This window comes from Rattus norvegicus, chromosome 3 (assembly GCF_021556685.1).
Source record: "Rattus norvegicus strain SHRSP/BbbUtx chromosome 3, alternate assembly SHRSP_T2T, whole genome shotgun sequence".
NCBI classification, from domain to species: domain Eukaryota; kingdom Metazoa; phylum Chordata; class Mammalia; order Rodentia; family Muridae; genus Rattus; species Rattus norvegicus.
This window is the reverse complement of record NC_141536.1, coordinates 117059999-117084261: the sequence shown is the minus strand read 5'-3', so window position 1 is coordinate 117084261 and position 24263 is coordinate 117059999. Positions and strand designations below refer to the sequence as shown.

General features: G+C 45.5%; 1 protein-coding gene across 1 annotated transcript in view; it reads right to left on the bottom strand.

Moving 5' to 3' along the window:
* Positions 1-24263, bottom strand: part of Tgm6 (transglutaminase 6) — a 37868-nt gene that overhangs the window by 6861 nt on the left and 6744 nt on the right. Inside the window, exons 3-11 of the mRNA XM_087654954.1 lie at positions 11208-11381; positions 10447-10689; positions 9648-9766; positions 8029-8157; positions 5803-5980; positions 5201-5339; positions 3781-3884; positions 3471-3713; positions 1726-2067 (exon numbers count right to left, since the gene is read on the bottom strand). Coding sequence (XP_087511080.1) covers positions 1726-2067; positions 3471-3713; positions 3781-3884; positions 5201-5339; positions 5803-5980; positions 8029-8157; positions 9648-9766; positions 10447-10689; positions 11208-11381 — 1671 coding nt within the window. The remainder of the gene's footprint in view (positions 1-1725; positions 2068-3470; positions 3714-3780; positions 3885-5200; positions 5340-5802; positions 5981-8028; positions 8158-9647; positions 9767-10446; positions 10690-11207; positions 11382-24263) is intronic.

The window sequence follows — 24263 nt, the reverse complement described above, 5'->3', positions numbered from 1 at the left end:
TTCAGAAGGCAAACAGGCAGTGCACATTTAGAAGGAGAACCTGCCAGCAGTCCGTAGGTAGGAATGAGATAAGAGGCTATTTTTCTCTTTTGCTTTTTAAGGTCTATAATGAATATGTATTAGTTTGAGCATGAAAAATGCTAAAAGCCAGGAGATGATAATTTATTCTATTGCAAAGTATTATTTTGTGATTTAGATTTTGTGAAAAGAAATGACAATCAGAGCTAAAGATGTGTACCACTCCCTTCATGGGTTTTTGTGCCCCTCTAAGCCCACAAGATAGGTTTGTCAGGAACTGGTCCAGCAGGGTGACGGTAATTAGACTTTGTGTAGCTGTATCCTTAGACTTGAGACAGCATGGGAGAAAAGAGACAAGGACTGATACTCACAGACACACACAACACACATGATTAGGAAGGGTGTGGGGACAGAGACAGAAATGGGAGGCATACAGAGACAGAGAGAACAATGACTCGTAGCTAGGGAGACAGAGAAGGACCATATGTGTGAAGAGTCAAGTGGAGACAGATGTGCTGAGGAGAGAGGCGATTAGGAAAAGGATGGTAGAGAACAAATGGGGTCCAAATCACACGAGAAGGATGATGTGTTCAAGGCTCACGAAGAACACCCCACCAACCAGAGCTTCCAGGGACTAAGCCACTCCCCAAAGACTATCCATGGACTGACCCTGGGCTCCAACCTCATAGGTAGCAATGAATATCCTAGTAAGAGCACCAATGGAAGGGGAAGCCCTGGGTCCTGCCAAGACTGAACCCCCAGTGAACCTGATTGTTGGGGGGAGGGCGGTAATGGAGGGAGGATGTGGAGGGGAACACCCATATAGAAGGGGAGGGGGAAGGGTTAGGGGGATGTTGGCCCGGAAACTAGGAGGGAATAACAATTGAAATGTAAATAAGAAATACCCAAGTTAATAAAGATGGAGAAAGAAAAAAAAAAAGAACATCCCTGTTCCATTAGCAAAAATAAAATAAAATAAAATAATTAAAAATCTTCAAAAGGCCCAGGGCCATGATGGCATTTTGCAGTGAAACGTCAAGTGTGGATCTTAGGCAAATGCTTCATCAAGGGAGCATCACTTAGGTATGGGATGAGCCATCCACCGTGCAGTCTGTAGACAAACAGCTGAATGCTGCAGTGCTGGGCTCTGGCAGTGTTCTGGGTACAGAACCCTAAACCCCCCAACCTCCGCACCCTCCCCACCCTCCCCAACCTCCCCAAACCTCCCCGAGTTCCTCTAAGCCAGGCTGCCTGGATTGGGACATGCCTGCCACCACATGTACCAGGTATGAATTTGAACTCTGGGTGTGGGTTTACTTCCCCAAATGATGGGGCCATTGCTGGTATCCAGGATACCTGTGGATGTCCTGGGCACTGAGACATGCTCCCACCATGTGCTTGTTTGGTCTGTAAATAATCACATGGTGACTAGTGTGTAAGTCACCTCACCCTCAAGGCCAGTTTGCCACCTGTCAGTTGTACTGCCATCATAACACAGTCAATCACAAGACCATGATTTCCTCCTCTGACCTTCAGTTTTCTTATCTGTAAAGTGGGTACAGGAGGCAAGCACTGACAGCAAGGTTTAGGGGCTGTCTTTCCTGGGGAGGAATGTAAATCTGGGAATCCCCCTCACTGCTGCTCATCCCCCAGCCAACCTGGAAAAGGAGGCATTGGTTGGAACCCACTAGAACTCCCTGCTCTTACCTTCTAGTGGCCCCAGCTTCATGGTGTGGGATTCCCGCAAGATCTCTGCTACCGGCTTGCGGGTATAGAGGATGGTGGCCCCGCTCACATTGACTCGGACCCGCTGGGCCCTGGTGGTGAGGTTGGTCAAGCACAAAGCCAGCTTCAGGTCCTGGCCGAGCACCGGCGGCTCCAGCACTTTGAACTTGCCAGTGATGCTGGGTTTGGTGACAGGTTCCAGGAGGTCATCGCGCCAGATGCCACGCACACTGGCCCTGCGGATCCGCCGTCTCCTCCCCCAGGCTTCCACGCTGAGCAGTTTCTTCAAAGCTTTGCCGTACACCTGCCTCTCCTTCCGTGACCCTGCAGGGAACCCTCGCATTAGGAGCAGGCAGTCCACTCTTCCAAGCTGGGTCCAGACTCTGTTGCTCTGGGAAAGCCCAGCAACTGTTACCACCTGACACTCCCATGGCTCTCCAAGCACTCAGCCTGGAGGCCCAAGTGTCATAGGGAGTCCTTTGCCAAATGTCCATGTTCGCTTCTCTATTTAAATATACATCACAATAGTTGTTATCCCATCAGGTCAGGAAATTTCACACAGAAAAAAATCAGAGTTTTCAGAATCTCTGACAGCTGGGTGTCAAGACACTCATCACCATCATATAATGGGATACTGATTTTGGGCCAAGGCCAACTCAGGACACAGACACAGACACAGACACAGACACAGACACAGACACAGACACAGACACAGACACAGACACAGACAGACAGACACAGACAGACAGATCTCAGGAGTCCACATTTTGAATTCCAGAAAGTCTCTGCAGATGGCTGACAAGCTCTCCTTGTCCACCAGCCTACCCTGATGGGACAGGAAGAGGACAAAAGGGTGGTGATCCCAGCAGAGGTGGTAACCAAGGAAATGCTGGTGTCTGGGAGAATAGAGCTGAAGTTTGGGGTGTTTTCAACAGCAGAGTGGCTGGTAAATATCAGACTCCCTTCCACAGAGGGCGGGGTCCCATGCCAGTCCCGCCCGTCTTACGGAGCCCCAGATTATCTGGGCAGGGGCAATACTGGAAGGACACACTATGTGGACACAGCAGCTCTGGCAGGGACTCTGGAACAGACGCACCCCCTCCTTCCTGTAACCTGCCAGTGTCACTGCTCTGGTTTGTGTTCAGGGAGCAGCAGAGATAAACTGATTTCAGTTTGAAGCAGCTCTGAATCACTTGGTAGGATGTTCTAACAAGCAGACATGGCTGGGCATATGGCCAAATTACCACCCTGTCCAGGGGTCTACTTCCCTATGGGAAAAGGAGACCTTCAGGGTACAGTGTTGGTGGCGGCAATTAGAAAACCTCCATCTGTCTTGTTTTTATTCCCCAACAGACACAGGTTCTTCCATAAACTAGGGGCTTGGCTGTGGCAGAGGTCAGGGAAATGACAGAATCCAGGGGCCCCGACATTTGTTTTGCACTGTGCCTAGTCCGTGTCTCCTGCTTGTGCCATCTCCACCACGTGCTACTGTCCCCATGACCACTCTCTGCCACACCTTGAGGAAACACCACTCACACTACTGTACATAGAAAAGCTAACCCAGAAGAGAGGCTCAGCAGGCAGGGAAGGCAGGCGCGGGAGGCACAAAGGATGCTGAACCGAAGCTACTGTTGCCAACCTCACATCTGGAGACGGTCTGGCCTCAGATCTCCCATGGGCCATCGGCAGCCCACAGACCATGTGGGGAGGCTGATAAAGGCCCTCACCTTCTGGATACTTGTAGAGGCCTGTGATGTCCACACGGGAGTCACTGCCCACCGCCTTGGTACTGATGCACCTGCCAATCTTCTTGGTGTCCGAGTACACACGCTCCCGCCTCTTGTCCTCGTGCCACAGCCAGGTGATGTAGTCCGCATTGACCTCGGCAAAGACGAAGGGGCCGTCGTGGGCTAGATGCACATCACCCTCACGGATGGCAGTGACCGAGGCAGGGCCACACTGGAACGTACCTGGGCAGGAGAGATATCATGAGCAGTGTTCTGCCAAGTGGGGCTGGGGCCACCCAATGAACCCTACCTTCGCTCTCCTCTTGGGGCGTGGCATCCAGAACCTGCCAGCCATCATAGGATGAACCCAGGTCCTGTCGTGCAAACCAGCTCTCGTTCCAGACGTGAAAATTCCTGCCAGAGACACATGGGCAAGGAGGCAGCTATGCACACACAGAGGCACAGAGAAGGGAAGTCCCTATTGCAGACCAGTCAGGGCTGCTCTCACCTCATGGGTCTCACTTATTTGCCTGGTCTAAGGGACACTTTCACATTTGTGTGTGTATGGATGTATGCCACATATGAACAACCTGCTTTCAAAATGAAAGAAATACAACTTCAGGTCAGGCCAAAGATCTTGCCTCATGCCGCTCACACTCTGTGGCTAATGTAGACCAGGCTGGTCTGTAGCTCCTCATGTAAGCCAGGCTGAAAATGGATCTTTCTTTATGAGCCCCTGAGGGCCAGAATCACAGTCATGTGCTGCCATACCAGGCAAAAAGGCAGGATATCATAGTAGCAATTGTCATGTGAGTGTGAGTGTACATTTGGATGTACATGTGTGTGCATGTAAGTGTATGTGCATGTACATATGTGCATAAGTGTGTGCTTATGTGTCTGCACCCTTGCATATTTGTTTCTTTGTGTTTATGCATCTTCCTACTTGTATATTGCGGTATGTTTTGTTTTTGCATGCTTACTTGTATGTATGTGTGTATATGTATGTCTCTGTATTTATGCGAGTGTGTTTCTGTTTGTGAACACGTGTGTAACTATATGTATAGTCTTGTGTATATTTATGTGTGTGTGTTCATTTTAATGAAAGAGACAGATAGGGAGCCTCAAACACTATAATAAATTCTGTGCAGAAAATTAGGGCCTTGTACCAAAGAATGACTGCTGGAAACCTACTCTAGGTAAATGATAACTAATATGAGGCCTATATTCAGATGAATTAGCCAGAGAGAGACCAGAGGGAACAGTCTTCTGGGTAGGGGGAACAGTCTATACAAAGCCCAGGAAACAGGAAATTCTTAGTGCCTTGGGAACTGGGAAGTGTGTTTATCTTGGGCCTGAGAGATGGGAGGGTGGTAGGGTGCAGGCTATGCAGATGTGTGAGCCCTGGGGAGATTGCCTTGACTATTTCATCTTTCTATGTTCATGGTGAGGACATGAGATTAGGAGTGGTGGTGTCACTAGCACAGGGTCACACAGGAAGCAAGCAAGCATCATAGGAAAACCAGACTCCTGCTTTACTAAGCTGGAGTTATGGGGCAGTGACACTCCCCTAGGGAGGCTATTCTCATGGAAAATACATTGATAAATGTCTGAGAGCTAAAGGGAGGTGACAACACCAGGAGACCTTGTCTAAGGAGAGGAGAGAGGGACTGAGCACTCAGGACTGGGCTGAGCAGCTCCTGACCCCTGATTCTCAGTGACCTGGGACCTACCACATGCTGTCTTCTGTCAGGTCCTCCAGGGTTCGGCCATAAGAGTCCACATATTTGTCCACACTCAGATTGCCATCGGTGTCGTGGGCTGAGTTGAAGTTGGACACCACCCTGGTTGCGATCCCCAGGCACCTGAGGACTGTGGAGCAGAGAGTCTGCTGCAGGCTGCTCTGCCTCTCTGGCCTCAACCCCCAGTCTCTCCGCTGTGGAGCTCCTCCCTCAGAACCACCAAGTCCTCTGCAGTCTCTCAGACGGCGTCTGTGGATGCTACTGTCACCTTCATCTTGGTAGGCAAGCTCTGGGTCCATAGGACAAGGCTATGTACCATTCTGAGGGACTCTGAGGACCACAGGGATTAACTTGTGACACTCAATGAGATGGGGCAGAGGGAGGATTTATGCCAAACAAAAGACCAAAATGCCAAATAAATGAGCTGTTTGGTTCCCCTCTTCCTAAACCAGATTTCTATTTCCTCTTCATTAATGAAAACTGATTATAGCATATGCAAATCTATGTAAACCCATGCAAATTTAAGGTGTGTGTGTGTGTGTGTGTGTGTGTGTGTGTGTGTGTGTGCTGATGAGAAGTCTTTCTTTCCATACCTGTGCACATGACGCCAGCGAAGACCCAGCACTGACCATATTTAACTGGCTTGTACTTGCCCTTGAACCACTTCTGCAGGATGGCCACACTGCCACGCCAGTTCAGTGGGTTGGTGCCACCGCCATATTTGCCCTGCCACTGGCCTTGTACCACACCACGGTCATTGTTGCTGTTCACCTGAGCAGAGAAGGTATAAGTCAGTCATGGGGCAGGTATCTCTACAAATCTCCTTTCACTGTAAAGTCATCTTCAAGCTTTGGAATCCCAAGTCAATTGAATGCTTTCTTAAAATACAACGTGTGTGTGTGTGTGTGTGTGTGTGTGTGTGTGTGTGTGTGTGTGTGTGTGTGTATGTGTGTGTGTGTGTGTGTGTGTGTGTCTAGAATGTAGATCACATGATTAACATGCAAGAAGCCTGGGACTGGGTCAAAACACTTCCCCATACACAAAATTTAAAAAGCCTACTTTTTTATTATTTATAATTTCCAATTATCTTCAATTTGGATAGTCTGTTGTCCAAAGTCATCAATGACTAGGGAGTTTCTCCTGCTTTAAATATCTGTGTGTTAGTTAAATGTGGGACCATTAGTGGTGCTGTAACCATAGCTGCGGTCAGGTGCCTGTTGAACACTACTGTGCATGGAGCACTGCCCCAAGGATTTTATGTCTGGAGGGTTAACTCGTTTTAACTCTGCAATGTAAAGCCCTTTTTCCTCCTGTATATTTTCAGAGGAGAAAAGTGAAATTCAGAGATTAAGGGTCCCCCTTCAATCGATTAGCAAAGGTGCAAGCCATGAGTTCGGGACTTAGACTTGCAGCCTGGGTGGCTGTCCCCAGGATGCAGTATGGCAGCTCTGGGATCCTTCGCTGATGTTGACTATCTAACCTCCATCATCATTCTAAAGTCCTGGGCAGCTGAGACCGTCTAAGAAATACAGCTTTACTTTTAGAATCCCAAACCCCCAACCATGACCTCAATACTTGTACGGTATTAGTCTTTCTCAGAGGGTCAGGAAATCCGCTGTGAGACTGTATCTCTTAGAAATGACCTGGAAACGTTGCCTATGATACCTCAACAGAATGGCTGTCTGAACAAGTACAACAGCCATAGACATGCTACCATGCAAGGTGGAAATCTCATAGAGCCCCACCTATAGACGAAGAACTCCACACAACTAAGAATGATGTGGGAGGAACAGTCTTCCCCAGGGATGAACTCCCTAATTTGTTATTCAGTACCAAGTGGTCAGCCCTGAAATCATATGCACACAAGTAACAGTAAACAGACTAAGAGGCTCGTATTTATATATATTATATACTTAAGCATTGTATACACACACATACACAGACACACACACACACACCACAATGGGGGAAAAGGAGGCAAATGATTTTGAGAGGGAACAAAGGAGGTATTGGAGGGCAGAAAGAGAAAGGGTATAATGATGTAACTATATTTTAATTAAAAATAAATATCAATTCAAGGGCTGGAGAGATGGCTCAGTGGTTAAGAGCATTGACTGCTTTTGTAGAAGTCCTGAGTTCAAATTCCAGCAACCACATGGTGGCTCACGACCATTTGTAAATGAGATCTGATACCCTGGTGTATCTGAAGACAGCTACAGTGTATTCATATATAATAGATGAATTTAAAAAATTCAAATAGTAAGCTCTCTTCCTGCCTTTTGTGGCATATGGCCTCTAGCTTATGATCAGTTAAAAATGGGCACTCCTTCCCTGGAGAAGTGGGATCTGGGCTCAGACAATTTGATCAGAAATGTTCTTGCTTTGTTGCTTTGATCACAGAAGTGAGATTCCTGGCTTGTCCCAGTTTCTAGTCCCCTCCAGCCTGGAGGCCTGAGTGAGGGCTGGGAAATTCATCAGGCACAGGATGAGCAGTAAACAAAGAGCTACCAACAGCCAGAGTGAAAGGCTTGAGATAAGATAATACCTAACCACCTTGGGCATCTCCAACCATTTGGGAACCCCAAGCTGGAGCATCCAGGAGCTGGAGCAAGCCATTCTTATGGTGTCCTGCCAAATTCTTGGTCTACAGAATTGACTGTAGCACAGGGTGTTTGATAGCACAGAGTTTGGGTGTGGTCGGTTATGAAGCAATGGAGAGAGCAAGAGGCAAGATTTAGTGAGATTCTTAGGGTGCGGTGCTGAGACTGGTCTGTGGGCTTCTTGAAGGCAGGCTATAAAGATGGTAATGGCCTCCTTACCATGGCACTGATGATCCTGGTGACGTAGACCGGGTCATGGCGGTGGGACACGTCGGTGGCTGGGTCATCCTGGTGACTGGGACTTCGGTCCAGGATGGAGAGGCAGATGTTCAGGATGTCCTCTTCAAACTGCTCCCAGAGAAGCTGTACTCAGAGGCAGAGTCTTATCCAGGCCCTCCCAAAACCCCACCTGATCTGTTGCATATGTCTGTACCAGTTTGCACCAACTCCCTCTGGGGACATTAAAATCCTTCAAAGGGTCATCTCGGAAGCTTCAACCTTCCCACGCCCTTCCCATGACTCCCCATGATGGTCCTTGAGCCACATATCCATCTTACTGACACACTACATGTTTCTACACATTTCATGTACATTTGGATCAGCTGATGACACTTAACTACTAGGATTTTCCATGCAAACGTCCTCTAAGAATCCAGAAGGTTTAACAGCCTTGGGCCTCTGTGGTGTAGAAGAAGCTGTAGCTAAGGGTGGTGACTCTTTAGATGGACCCTAAACTTCCAGGGTATTACTGCTGACCAGCCCTGCAGCCCTCAATGCTTTTGAGCCTCAGCCTGTCCTTAGGTGGACAGTCAAGTCCCAGGTGGCACCTGGAGCCTAGGCAGGCAGAGTCCTTTAATAGAGTCTATTTAATAGAGTCTTTAATAGAGATTTAATAGAATCTCCCTTGATTTCTACTCCTAGTTGCTTGGGCTGCTCCCCTACCCCCATTTAGGTCTGGCCTAACTCTGACAGGGACCCGAACCTGGGATCTATCATCTCAGATGTGAATCCTGGGATCTATCATCTCAGATGTGAATCCTGGGATCTATCATCTCAGATGTGAATCCTTTCACCTTCTCTTGAGCTGTCTCTGCTGTCCCATGTATCTCCATTCTTCACCCGTTGTGGCTGGTGTTGTAGCTCATCAGCCCTATGTGTGTATGTTCTGTACCCTTGTGTCTGAACTGAATGTATGTGCCACTTTCCTTGTCATCCTTGACAACGCAGTACAGATGTCTAGCATTTCCACTGCTTTAGGCGTTAGGAGTGACTTAGACCTGAACACATACAAATGTTCAAGCCCACACTAACCTTTATCTCTTAGAGAAGGGACTTGAGCATCTACGTGTTTTGGTGCCTGCCGTGGGTATAGAACAAGTTCTCTACAGATAATGGAGGGGCTCTCAAAGCAGAGTCCCAGACCAACAGTGTCAGCATGCTTTGGGTGCTTGTTTAAAGCACAGATTTCTAGGCCTGCTTCTATGCCACCTGCGATTTTAGGCCTCCTGTGACTGATGCATGCTCATGCTTGGCAATCACTGGTTGTAGCTACTTAGATTTCCACACAGAACTGCTTTCTACTTCCAAACTGTGTCTAACATAGCTCCCCCATTCCAAGGGTTCAGCACAGGCCTTGGCACAAGGGATGGGAGTTGAGAGAATGAATGAATGGATTTGCCTGCCGTAAGAGTTGGCCCAGCTTGCCCCTCCTAGGAGGAGGTGGTAGACAGAAGTCTCCTAGGTTGCCTTTAGCACGCCCCAGCCCCGGTCCACCCTGTCTGGCTGTGCCTCTGAAATGCCAGTCCCAGTCCACCCCATCTGGCTGTGCCCCTGAAGACCTGCCCGTAGTTCCAGCCCTGGGCTCGGATGTGCTTCTCCACGCCTCGGAAGATGATGCCACTGTCGTTAAGCACGTACTCCTGCCTCTCCTCCTCTGAGTCCAGAAACACATCATCCTCTGAAAAGCAGTCAGCAGACCCCATGAGGGCTGGGGCTTTGTGCTTACTATCCTGGGAAGAGCTTAGCAATATGACAGAGCTTGGAGGCTGACCTGATCTCGACAGAGCAAGGGGCTTACTAGCTCCATGCCTCTCTTGCTAAGAATCACTATTTCTGGATAGTCCCCCCCCAACCCCTTGATATAACGGATATTCCACCTTGATGCTAGTGGCAGCCTTATATTTTCTGAACATTAATAAGGTCCTGATCCTAGCCACCCCTTGCTGAGGCCTTGTGATCCAACTTGTATGTTGCAGTGCCAGCCAAATGAATTCCTGCCCCTTCTACAAGAGTTGGGTCCTGTTATTCCCACCTTGCAAGGAGGGAAACATTCTCACTGAGGGATGCAGTTTAGTAGACCCATCTGACACCCCACCACCACTGCTGCCACTATAACCCATCCTTGAGCCTCTCCACTTTTCTCAGCCCCTGACTGGTCTCTTACATGAGAAACCTCCAGCTTCCTGCCTCTCTCCAATGGCTCTATTGCCATGCCTGATTTGAGGGACCTCTGCCTGATCCTAGCCCTTGGTTTTTGACTTCCTATCCCTTGACTTGCTTTCCAAGAACCCCAACCCCAACCCCATGCCATCCAACCATAGATAGACTTGCCTCGGTCTTAGATGTGGCAGTTCCTACCTGGGCACCAGGGATTGAACAGGAGAATGAACTGGCCCAGCTTTCGGTCACTGTGTTTCCTGCGGGAAGCGGCCCTGGCACTCAGCAGGTACCGGCCAATGACTGCATTGGAAGGGCTGGAGAGGCTGACGGTGATTGTATTCTCTGTCTGTTCCTCCTTTGCAGCTGTCCAGGTGTCCCCTATTTCTAGCTCTGCTGTCTGGAATATGGCTTTGGTGTGGAGAGCCTCAGATGCGTGGGGTCCTGGCGGGGAGGAGAAGGAATCAAGAGACTCTGTCTCCTCAAAATATTTGTTTAGAGAAGAGGAAAAACTATAGGTCTAGAAACCCAGACTTCATCCCCCAAATGCTGTGAGGGAGACTGTAAAAGGAGGGACTGGTCAAGCTCAGAAAGCCCTGGGACAGAGTAGGCACCTCTTAGCTGGCTCCCAACCATCCCTTGGGCAGAGGAGAAAGTGGTTGCTGGCTTTTAATCTGGCTGGAAAAGCAAAGAAGAATTTGGATTCCAGAAGTGTCTGACTATTTTCCATGCCAATAATGAGCCCTGGATCCCTTCCTATACACAGGGTTCCAGAGAGGTTACCTTACCCAGCATTTTCTACCTTTCCCCTGGAGACTGTTACCAGAGGCCCTCAGGATTCAGCCCACTTCCCAGAGACTCACTTTTTCCTAAAACCCAGGCTACTGATGGAAGGATCTCAAGTTACTGGTCAGAAAATCGGTAGTCTGTGGGCTACCAGGGCTTTTGACAAGGCCAGTTACCTGTCTCCACGGTGAAGATGAGGGCCTCCTCGCTGTCCAGGGCTCTATTCAGATCCAGGGTCAGACTGAATAACTGGCCCCTTCGAACCACCAGCTCAGGGCAAGGGTAGTCTTGGGTGTGGTGGGCAGCACCATTTTCTGAATGCTGCCAGTCCACCTTGGTGATTCTGACCCCTGAACAGGAAGAGGGGAGAAGTGAGGCCAAGCTCCTGAGGCAGCTTCCTTTGTACCTGACTCTGTCTTCCATCTGTGTCACCGTGCCAGTACAGATCCATCTGTTCATGACACTACTGACCCTTGTCATCAACAGTACTTAAAGTTCATGTGATACTAGGCCTAGAACCACAGTAGGGGCAGGTAGATCTCTGTGAGTGTGAACCAGCCTGGTCTACATAGTGTGTTCAACTACATATGTGTTCTACTTAGTGTGCTCCTGGGCTATGTAGTGAAATCCTGTCATAAAAAACAAAACAAAACAAAACAAAACAAAACAAAACATCCCCCCAAAACAATCCCAAGCCCAAAACAAACTAGCAAAACAAACACCAAAACAAAACAAAAATAAAAACAAACAAAACAAAACCCCAAATCAAAACAAACCAAAACAAACCACAAACCCGCTATACAAAGAAAATGTAAAAATTTGAAAGTTAGAACTAGAATGCAGTTTCTTGTTCAGACTCTTTTTTATTTTTCTTTTTATTATTTTGTCTGGAGGCCTGTGACTAGCTAAGGAAATGCAAAGGAAATTCATTTTGGAATTAAAAATAAATTTCAGCAAGTAGGCTAACTCGTATCAGAATAGATCAGTGATGAGGGTTGGCAACATAAGCTTTGCCTCAATCTCATGTCTGGTGCTGAGATAGAACAACGGTGGCACACTGTGGTCCTCAGTGGTGGCACAGTGACATTCAATGCTCCTGGGTAGAGCCTCAGAGTCAACTACAATGGTCAGAGCCTGACTTGACCATTTATTGCATGAGCAGCTTTCTACTTGTATGGTCTGTATCTTACTGTCCTTCTCTACAGAATGGGCATAATGATGTCACAGGAGTGGTTGTGAGGAAGCTTGTCATTTAGAGCACTCAAAAACATGAGAAATAAGTAATGATTCGTCATCATTATGTTCCAAATGAGCAGGGACATCACCTGAGTTGAGTCACACTTGGCTAATTACTGTTTAGCCATACATGCTGTTAGGGGCCCAGGACCTGAAAGGATAATGACAGAGGGACATTTTAAAGAGTGACAAACAAGTCTTAGTTGGGAAGGTAGCGATGGGGATAAACCGTCAGTTGGTAGAGCCACTCTAGGAGACAGAATGATGAATCTGACCTCAATCCTAGATTTCTCATCCTTTAATCTATTTGAGGTTTATTTGTTTATGTATTGAGTGTCCTACTGAGTACTGGGGACCCAACAGTCTACTGTGCAGCTCTCTTCTTCCACATTTTCCTGCCACCAAGATGTTGCCCTCAGACACATGTAGAGCCAAATTGAATCCTCTGTTGCAGGATATTTGATCACATTGTGAACCTTGAGATTCTGTTGTTTACTGGAAAAAAAATCCGTTTTTAGTTCTGGTGTGGCTCAGTCTTAGCACACACCTTTAATCCCAAATCCTGAAGGTAAAGTTAATTTGTAGAAGGAAGCACTCACATTTGAAGGTGAGGTCTAAATGAGTGTCAGACAAAGTGATGAATCAGAGAAAGATTGGACAGAACAGGACATGCCCAATTTTCACATGAACAGAGAGGAAAGAGAAGTGACTTAAGAGAGAGTGGTGCAGAGAAAGAGTAGAAAGGCAGTTTTACCAGGACAGTTGTACAGAGACAGGTTGCAGAGAGAGAAAAAGCTAAACACAGGTGAAGACAGAATGACCCAGAGAGTGAGAATGAGAATGAGCCAGAAGATTAGAACAGATTGCTAGTTAGTTTGAGGTCAAACAGGGCAATTTGGTCAGAGGCTGAGAGAAAAGCCAGATTGAATAACATCTTGAAGAGGAGTTTGAGCAAGAAGAGCCAAATTGAACCAGCCAGCCAGAGTTCAGAAAGAACAAGAAAGGGCGAGCTCATTTAGTAGCAAGTCTCAGAGGCTGAAAACATCCTAGGCCTAGATAAGATTATACAGAGGCTAGAAGCTTCCAAAATGTCAATTACATACACCAGGCAAATAAAAGTTACATTTACATCTGACCCCCGATGTGATTGGAGAAAGAGAAAGCCCTCCACCATTGCCAAAAACAGAGGACATTTGACAGAACGTCAAAGAGGACAGGAGACATCTGACAGAAAGTTGCAGAGGAGAAATTTGCCTGGGATTGTCTCCAGAGGAAGCATCAGTTCTTTGAGTTTGATTTGGGAGACTCCAAAGAAGCGGTGGGGAACTTTAAGCCCAGAGCAAGGAATGACACAGGGCCTCCGAGACAGTGAGTAAGTAAGCAACAGCAAAAGACAATTTTAATTATATAGACAGATTCTTCCTGGATTAAAAAAAATGAAACTCCATTTCAGATCCCTTAAACCAAGGGTACACGTTAAGGGGATAGAAATGTTACTTGAAAAAGCCCCTTTATCTTTAAGTTGTATATTTACCTTTCTGTGCTGTCTTTATGCTTGGCAAGTTATAACTGTGTTGGGGCAGACCCTAAACCCTATTTTTTTTAAAAAAATTATTTTATACCCTGAGTGTGTTCTGTAAATAAAATCAATAAACAGAGAAAAAAGAGAGAGAAAGGAAAAAAGAAAAGAAAGACAAAGTCATTGCTGTGCTCATTGCAATTTTAACGACCAGAGTAAACTCCTCCCTACTTTTGATTTCAATCTTTATATTTTTTTACTCCAGTAAAGGTTGATAAAATAGTTGTGCAACCCAAAAATAGCTATGGCAGTACAAAGGCTTGAGAGACAAAAGACAGAGGAAGTAAGAGAACAGGAAGTGATTAATTGTGAACCCGTGGCACCTAACGAAATTGAGGATTGAGATACACAGCCCTTTGACAACCCTAAGAAGCCTCCCTCGATGGCGTGGAGCCTGGCATGGAATGCAAGTGCCTAAAGTGTTTAATTCATGTGTGGATTCATAAAGACCTGATTTCACCTTGATAAACAGAATGGGGAAATAAGATCGGCTAAAAGACACAGATTATAGAAAAAACTGCTGAATTAGATCAACCTGTATGCTTTAAAGATGTTTTAACATCAGAATGGAAGTCAGGTAATGTGTTACATTGGGGAACAGTGTTTTGTTTGGTTTGTTTGTTTGTTTGCTTTCTGTATTTCCACAGGTGGTGAAAGACTGTGGGTTCTATCAAAATTGATAAAGATCCAACGTAAGTATAAGAAGCTTCCACGTTAAAGGTACAAGGAAAGAAGAGACAAAGAAAGACAGCAACTCAGACGACAAGGAAAGCTGATCCCCTTTGCAGAGGGACAGCCCAACAAACTGAGTGAAAAAGGACAGATTGCTCATCAGACTGGCAGACTGAAAACTTTGATGATGAAATGAACTATTGCTGAAGACAGATGACCAGGACCTCAGTTATGAAGGGTCATCGCAGACAGATCTTCATAAGGACGTTTGGAATGTTAAATTCATGGGATTGATAACTGTTTCTGTTGTAAAAGTTAAAGTGTGTACAATTTTTAGCTCAAAGAAAAAAGGGAACTGTTGCAGGATTTGATCACTATATGAACCCTGAGATTGTGTTGTTAAAAACCTGTTTCTAGTTATGGTGAGGCTCGGCCTTAGCACACACCTTTAATCCCAAATGATGAAGCTAAAGTTAGTTTGTAGAAGGGAGCAGCCATGTTTGAAAGTAATATCTAATTGAGTGGCAGACAAAGTGACAAATCAGAGAAAGATTTGACAGGGTAGGATATGCCCAACTCTCAGGAGAAGAGAGAGGAAGGGGAAGCTCTAAGAGGGAGCAGTGGAGAGAGAGAGAGAGAGAGAGAGAGAGAGAGAGAGAGAGAGAGAGAGAGAGAGAGAGAGAGAGAGCTGGACAGCTTTACAGAGACAGTCGAAGAGAGAACAAGCTAGACATAGGTGAAGACAGAAATAGCCAGAGAATGAGAAGTCAGATTAGAACATGCTGCAAAGTCAGTTTGAGGCCAAGCAGAGCAATTCAGTGAGAAACTGAAAGAAGCCAGATTGAATCATTCAATTTAGAGAGGAGTTAGGGCCAGAACAGCTGAGTCGAACCAGCAGGTTAGAGATCAGAAAGAACTAGAAAGGGTGAGCTTATTTAGTAGTAAGTCTCAGAGGCTGAAAACATTCTAGGCCGAGATAAGGTTGTACAGAGGCTAGAAGCTTCCAGGACTAGGCCTAGGTTAGCAATAAACATCCAAAATGACAATTACATCAGTAGAATAAAAGATATTTTTTCAATCCTCTGAAACACGAACCAAATAAACCTTCCCTTCTTTATGTCAGGTATTTAGTTATTGTTTGGGCTTTCCAAAATGTTCTGTCATGAATAGTGACCGTTTGAGTTGACTTTGGTTCCCAGTGCATCCCACAGGAGAAAGTCTGCATTTGTAGCTGGTAACTCCATGGTATTTTACATGTTGTCTGATCAGAATGCCATGCATTCTCACAAAGTTGCAATAAGCATTCCTACACTAACTATACTGGACTAAAGTTGATTTCTTATTTACCTTTTATAGTATGATTTGAATATAACAATTTTAAAATGATAGCTAGACTCAGTAATATGCATCAAATTAGTTTCAAGAAATTAATAACAAGAGAGTATTAGTAATCTATTGTTTAACCATTTTGCTTACCTCAGAGTTTAGCTATCTAAACTAGAATTGCTATCTTATACTGTGTGTCAGTTTTTTCATGTTTGATACACACTATAGTTATTTGGGAAGATAGAACCTTAATTGAAGAATTGCCTCCATCAGATTTGTCTATGGTCATACATCATATCATAGGAGGATTTTCTTCATTGTCAATTGCTATCGGAGGGCCCACCCCACTATGGGCGGTACCATCTTTAGGCAGGTGGGTCTGGGCTGTATAAGGAAGGAAGCTAATCAAGCCAAGGGAAACAAGCCAGTAAACAGGTGTGGTTTCTGCATCCATTCCTGTCTCTGGGTTCTTGACTTGAGCTCCTGCTTTGGTTCCCTTGATGATGGGCTGTCACCTGGAAATTGTAAGCTAATAATATAAACCGTTTCCTTCCCAAGTTGTCTTTGGTCAGTGACATCATATCTTACACAGTGACAGAAAGTAAATTAGGACATGTGGTTTCTGTGAGTCAGGAATTTGCTCGTGCTCATCTGGCCAGTGCATACCTGGAGTTCCTTATGGGCTCAATCACACATCAGCTGGACTGGACTTACCTGAAGGCCTATTCTGGGTTAGAGGACCCACTTCCAATGTGCTTAGCTTACGTGATTGGAGAAGTGGACCTAAGTTGAGAATTTCAGTTCTTCACAATGGACTCTCCCTGGGACTGACTGTCTAAGTGTCCCATACTTGAGACACATGGTTTCTCTCTAGACAAGGGATTTAAGAGACCAAGAAGGAGGCTACAAAACCTCTTGCATTGTGAGCTAAGAAATCTTACTGCTACCCCACCATATTCTATTACTTTTGGCAGTTACAGTGGCCTGTACAGATTTAAGGAGAGGAAACATTCTACCTCTTGATATATTACTCATATTTTAAAAAGAACATAGAATGTGAGAAATGTAACATATGATATGAAATTGAAATAATTTTATTATGGGTAGATATAAAATGTACCCCCTTCCCAAATGTGTTGGCAGTTCTGTCTCCAGCTGGTGATGCTATTTTGGTCCTGGTGCTGAAGGTCCTAGAAGCTTTAGGAGGTGGGTTTTGGTAGAGGACATAGATCACTTACTGGGTATTGTATGAGTTCTTGGGAGTGTCTTGTCTTTCTTGTGTCTGTTTCTTGTCTTCATGAGGTAAAACATTCTCCAACAAATGTGCAGGCACCACAACTTTCTTCCCAAATGTGATTAAAATGTCATTCAAAATGAATCTCTCTTCCTGTAAGCTACTCTCCCAAGTATTTTGTCATAGCAACAAGAAATGCACTAATAGAAATCTCTTTAAATAGTTACTTCCTAGCTAAGGGTACCTGGCTCCTGCATCTATGTTGTTTGGTGTATATAGAAGCAATACACTAATTGCGGGCAGAGACACTGAATAGGTTTTATTTGGACTTCCTGTGAAACAGTAGTTTCCTAAGTATTTTAGCAATGCTGTCTTCTCTAATCTTCATTAACCACTTGAGGGATCTCGTCTCAACTTCTCAAATGGAAACAGGAGGAGTCACAGAACTTTGCAGTCAGTGGGGTGTGGATGCAGGTGCTCGAGTCTGTAGTTTTATAGAACCCCTGTACAACTGCTACCTTTACTTTTGACGCCACAAGCACCACCCAGGAACCCAAGACTCTAGAGTATAAGAGGAACCTACATCATTGGCCTTAGAACAGTGGTTTGGCAAGTGTCATGGTCAGAAGATAGGTGTGGAGGTTTCGGTGAGAAATGTCCCCCATAGTTTCAGGCATTTGGACACTTGGTTGTTAGTTGGTAACACTCTTTAGGTTGGTAACACTGCATTAAGTGGCGCAGTCCTGCTGGAGGAAGTACGGGCTTTGGGATGGAGAGCCTCGATCCACTTTGAGACCACTTTCCCTGCTTCATCCTTGTGTTTAGAGATTAAGCTCTCAGTATCCTACTCTGACTGTCATGCTTGCTGCTTGCTGCTTGCTGTCATGCTTCCTTGGTATGACGGACTCCAATATTTCTGGAACCATAAGTTGCTTTGGATATTTTTTTTAAGTTACAGCCATAGAGAAGTAACTAATACAGCATAGCTAATACAGAAATTAGTATCACAGAATAGACTGTTGCTGCGAAGAACCTGACCATGCTGTTCTCTAGGAAGAACATTGAATACTTTGGAACTTTAGACTAGAAAACCTGTTGGATGTTGTACTGGCTAGTTTTGTATGTCAACTTGTCACAAACTGGAGTTATCACAGAAAAAGGAGCCTCAGTTGTGGAAATGCCTCCATGAGACCCAGCTTTAAGGCATTTTCTCAACTAGTGATCAAAGTGGGAAGACCCAACCCATTGTGGGTGGTGCCATCCCTGGGCTGGTGGGCTTGGGTTCTATAAGAAAGCAAGCTGAGTAACCCAGGGGAAGAAGCCAGTAAGAAACATCCCTCCATGGCCTCTGCATCAGCTCCTGCTTCCTGACCTGCTTGAGTTCCAGTCCTGACTTCCTTTGGTGATGAAATAGCAATGTGGAAGTAAGCTGAATAAACCCTTTCCCCCCAACTTGCTTCTTGGTCGTGATGTTTGTGCAGGAACAGGAACCCTGACTAAGGCACATGTGTAAGCAGAGATGGGATGTTCTGGCAGGATCCCTGAAGATGGCCGACAGTAATGTGGACTGTAGAGACCCAGCTCAAGAGGTTTAGGAAGGAAGCAAACATTTTAACAGCAACTGTGCTAGAGGCCATTCGCATGATATTTTGACAAAGAATCTGTCTGCCTTCTGCCCTTATCCCGAGAACTTGCCTGAAGCTAAATTAAAAGGCAAAATTTTCTCATTAGTGGAGAAAATTTCAAGACTGCAGAACATTGTATCTCTGGTATGGTAATCATTTATACCCCCTATGCAAGTCTACAATGAGAAAGAACAAGTGGACCAAAAAGAAATACAAAATGCACAGTTTGGAGAGAAAAGGAACATTAAGGGGCTTAATGTTATAGCCAAGGTATGTGCTAGAAGAGAGGCTAGAAGAACAGAAGAGTTAAGGAGAGGTTTACTCTGCACTGTAATGAAGGGAAGGTGCCCTCAGGGAAAGACCCCCACCCAGCTAAGCTTCTAACATGTGAAAGAACACAGCATTTCTCTTTTCCAAGAAAGGAACTGAACAAAAATGTCAGTGCTAATGTAAGTCAAGGGGACAGGGTTTATCCCACACTGGATCCAGACCTGGCAGTGTTGATCAAATAGCACTGACTTTAGGGACACGAAGGATGGAAGAAAAAATAGGTTATACATTATTCCTATGAAGTTTCAGAGAGCTGCTGAGGCCAGAGAGCATGTGGCAGGGGAGTATCTGAATGAAGGCCCTGAGGGAGAAGTGCCTCTCATAGGCCATTACATTAAGCTGTGAAAGTGAAGCCTGGATAGCATTGGAGATCAAAGATGTTGGAAATGTTAAGAGCCATGGGGTATCTGTCTAGAAGAGTTGCATACAGAGAATGGAACCAGCCTGAGAGAGAGATGTGTGTTGCAGGGAGAAAAGCTGAGAGGGTAGACCCATCTAAGCCCTTTGACAGTGGAACTACAGGACTTGATTTTTTTTTTTTTGTTTTTTTTGTTTTTTTTTTTCGGAGCTGGGCACCAAACCCAGGGCCTTGTGCTTGCTAGGCAAACGCTCTACCACTGAGCTAAATCCCCAACCCAGGACTTGATGTTTTCTTAACTGGGTTCTGGTCTTGCGTTGGTCCAGTATTTCCTCCTGTGTCCTCATTCTTCCCTATTGGGATGGTAATATATATTCTGTGCTATTATATGTTGGGAGTATGTAATTTGCCTTTGTATTTTACAGGGGATTACAATTAAAAGATTGCTTTCAGTTTCAGAAGAGGCTCCGACCTTTAAGAGACTGTGAACGACTGTTGGGAATTTTAAAGTTACATCAAACACATTTTGCAATATGGCATGGTAGCAAGTCTATGGGGACCAAGAAGTGGAATGTGGTAGTTTGAATGACAAACGCCCTGCATACACTCAGACATTTGATCACTCGGTCCCTAGTTGGTGTCACTGTTGAGGGAGTTTATGAAGTGTGGCTTTGTTTGCAGAAGTATGTCACTGGAGATGAGCTTTAATATTCAGATCCTCACACCACTTCTAGTTTTCTCTCTCTCCTTTGTGCTTCATTTGAGCATCTGAGCTCCCTTGATTGGCTTCCTGCTCTGCCTGCCATGCCTGCTGCTTGCTCTCATACTGCCTCACAGTGCTTGGCTCTTATCCATCTGGGATAGTAAGACAAATAATATCTTCTTTGTATAAATTGATTTTAGTTATGGTATTTTAAAATAGCACCAGAGAAGTAACTGAAACAGCAGGAAAATGGTTACCTTTAACGATTCTAGTACCTTTGCATAATCTTTAAATTTTTGTTTAGCTCAATGACCATTTGATTAGAATTTGAAAGAAAAACAGCAGGACAGACAAGCTGTAAATCTTGGCAGTGCTGGAAGGGTAGAGAAGCAGACAGGTAAGAGGAAAGCCACACCTCCTCCGTTAGGGTCCTAGGAATCAGGCATACTTAGCAGCAGACATGGAAAGCCACTGTAGAAAGGGGCCGTTCTTCAGGGAAACAGTGGGGAGGGCCAGAGAGTTAGGGAAAGCATGTTTAGGTTTTAGAGAGTTAGGGAAAGCTTGTTTAGGTTTTTAGCCACTGTCCAAAGCAGGATAAAAGGAAAAGTTAGATTCTCTGCATTAGAGCTGGAAAGGTAGACAGGGCTGACACATTGCCAGGAGAATGTTAGGTCCAAAGGAAACTCCATTTCCTCATTTTTCAAAAGCAGTCCCAATATCCAGAAATTTGTTTAACCTGGACTCTAGGTGGAGGTCTGGCAGTTAGATAAAAGCCAGCGTTCCTCAGGAACTTATGGAGCTGGTTCCCCTCAGCCAAGAGGAGTCATGTTCCTTATCACTGGCAGAAGGGACAAATGGCTACCAGTGGCACCTGTCAGTCCATCACAGCCCAGGCTGGCCTTCAGACTCCCTTAGCATCATACCATACCTGTTACACATTTCAGAGTCCACATTAGCATCCCAGCCCTTCTCATCTCCTCCCCCACCCTGAACTTCCTCCAGCTCACAGGCTTCCCTCCCCAGCTATTCCTTCTCCCTATAACCCTGCTACTTCTCAATATTTGGCCACATCCCCTTCTTCTCCCCCAACCCCCACATCTCTCCTTCATCCCACCCTCTCCTGTCTGTCTCTGAGAAGTATGCAGATGTCTCAGAAGGTTATAGGTGCTGGTTTGATCTGTGGACAAAGAAATAGGAAACCAACACAGATTCCCATGACCCAAGGCTTATGCACCCTCATCAAATCCCACCCCCTTTATACTCACCCTGAGGCATGCCAGGGCTGAGATAATTACCTCCCAATAACCTTATTCCCTACCACTGTGGGATGAGTCAGAACCACCATTATCATTAACCCTGAATCTCAGAGACCATCTCTCTCATAGCTTCTCAGATAAGGGTCACCTTTCCTCAGATCCTCTCTCTCTCTCTCTCTCTCTCTCTCTCTCTCTCTCTTCTCTCTCTCTCTCTCTTCTCTCTCTCTCTCTCTCTCTCTGATGGTATTTCATGCAACCCAGTATAGCCTCAAATTCACTATATAGTCAAGAATAATCTTGAGTTATATTATAGTTTTTATTATATTATAGTTTTTTTTATATTATATTTTTATATTATAGTTTTTATTTTTGATATTATAATATAATCACATTATATCCTTCAATTTTCTCCCACCAGGTCCTCCCATATATCCCTTGCTCTTTCAAATTCAGGGCCTCAGGACCTCTTTTTCTTTAATTCATAAATGCAACTTACTCAGTCTGCAAAATATTGCTTATAGATACATCTTGAACTCTTTTTTTTTCTGATGCAAACCCAAGAGGTTTATTTTTCCAGCACGTTGGGGTTGACCTTCAGTCAGCCACTCATACTGAGTGACTAGAAGGTGACCCCGAATGGTTATATCAAACAGTTTTTATACTCTTTAGGGGTACAGGTTACATTAGCAAGGATACAGTTTGAACTTATTGGCTAAGCATATTGACCTTTGAATCTATTGGCCAGCAAGCATATGACATGCATTTGAACTCTATCTGGGACCAGAGGGTCAGGTGACTATCAGTACATTCTGTGGTTTTTCAAGAATGTCCCTGCTCCTCCCAAGAACTGTGGGTGGAGAATGGAACTTGGACTAGCCTTGACCAGAGGTGAGAAGCTGGTACTTGACCTAATCTTGACCTGAGCTGTTGGGTATAAGGCTGGCGAAAGCCCCTGGGATCCTTCACATGAACCCCATAACCTACCTACTTTCTACCAGGCCAAGCCTCTTAATAGCTCTTATACTTCAGTACTGAAGTCCTTCATTCCCCGCTTTCCCTTGTACAAGCTCCAATCTTGGAGCTACGCTCAGGGGTCTCTGGTGACTAACTCATATTTTTTAGGTCCTGTCCTCAGGGTCTCATATTGTTGGCTCAGGACCATCAGCTGTACTGGACCAATTCTCTCTTTTAATTTAATTAACTTGTTTAATATGCAGGGTTCAAAGTTCAACAATAGCAGAACAGTTAGGGGTCTTAACAAGGTGGATATGAGGGTGGTTAGCCAAGGGAATGAGTTAAACCAAACTTCGAACCAGCCCTGACTGTTCTCTCTCTTCCGTTTGGCTAGCCCTTCTCTCACCTTGGCCATCATATCACAATTTATACAACCCGAGTCCCCAAGTTTTTATCTTTGCTTCTATACTTAAGTGCCAGCAAAATACCTGCCACTAAACCTGGCTACCTGAGAGGAATTTCTTTAAAAATATATTAGTGTGTGTGTATGTGCATGTGTGTGTGTGTATGTTTACATGCATGTGTGACATGTGTATGGGCATGCATGTGCATGCATAATGTGTATGGAGGCATGGGTGTATGGCACACATGTGGAGGTCAGAGGACTACTTTATGGGGTTGGTGCTCTCCTTACACTCTTACATGGGTTCTGGGAATTGAACTTAGGATCCCAGCTTGCACATTAAGCACCTTTACTGCCTATACCCACTGAGCCATCTCGCTTTGCCCACCCTATGTTAGTAAGCTCTCCATCTTGCTGATAATATCTGCATCCCTTTAGCTTCTCCCCACTTCCCCTCCAATTCTGCTCTTCCTTTTATGCCTTGGTGGTTCGGAAGAGGTAGAAACCTAGAAATTGTAAACTGCTTGTCATCTCATGGCAGCTGTAATCCTCCCCACAGTACAGGAGGTCACCATTTCTGTGTCTCTATGATCTGGCCCTGGAGATGCTCCTGAGGTGACCCAGGTCATCCAGACCCATCAGCATCACACCCTCCCGACTTGCCCCATCACAGCAAGATGATAGTCAGGACTTGGTGAGCAGGGAGGTGGGGGAAACAGCCACCATTCTGGTGATTACAGCCCTTCCCTAACTGGGTTCCTCCCCTAGCTCTGGAGACAGGGAGGCACAAAGCATGGAGGAAAACACCTGAAGGAACAGTGTAATGGAGGAAGCAGATGTATATGCAGGGTACGGTTTGTCAAAATCACTGAGTGTCGCTTGGCGTTCATCTCAGCCCAGATACTGCTATCTGAAACCAAAGTTTCTGTCTGTAACAATGTTCAAGGAGGCTTTAGACTTGTTTGCTTATATGTTTTTCTCCTCTGTACTAAGAGCTTCATGAAGCTCATCCCTGGCTCCCAGCCTCCCTGGACCTTAGGAGCCTAGGTTAGGGCTTGGGAATTAACAGATTCTCCATGAATATTAGGTAAATGGATGGAAGTAGGAAGCAGATAACTCTCTCTCTCTCTCTCTCTCTCTCTCTCTCTCTCTCTCTCACTCTCTCCCCTCCCCCCTTGGATGGGATATAACAAGGAATCCAATGCTTACCATCAATCTGGCCCCACCCTTAGAGGACCGGAACCACCCCCCCACCCTTTATCAGCTACCCATACCGTGCTCACCCCATAGTCCCTTATGCGAACAGTCCTATGGTAAGTTCTATCTTTCTTCCTACCTTCTTACTTTTGAAAAACCATGGGACAAGCAGCAGGCTATCTGTGTATCCTCTGGTAAGAGTGGCAGAACCATTGTGAAGTCCTGGTGGGACCTGGGCAAGCTCTTTCCTCTCTTTTGGGCCTCAGTGGTTCAATGTGTGAAATGACTCAGCAGGACCTTACAGTTTGGGGACTCTGTGGCTAGCTGCTGCTGAAACCATGAACCTCTGGTCCTCAAGT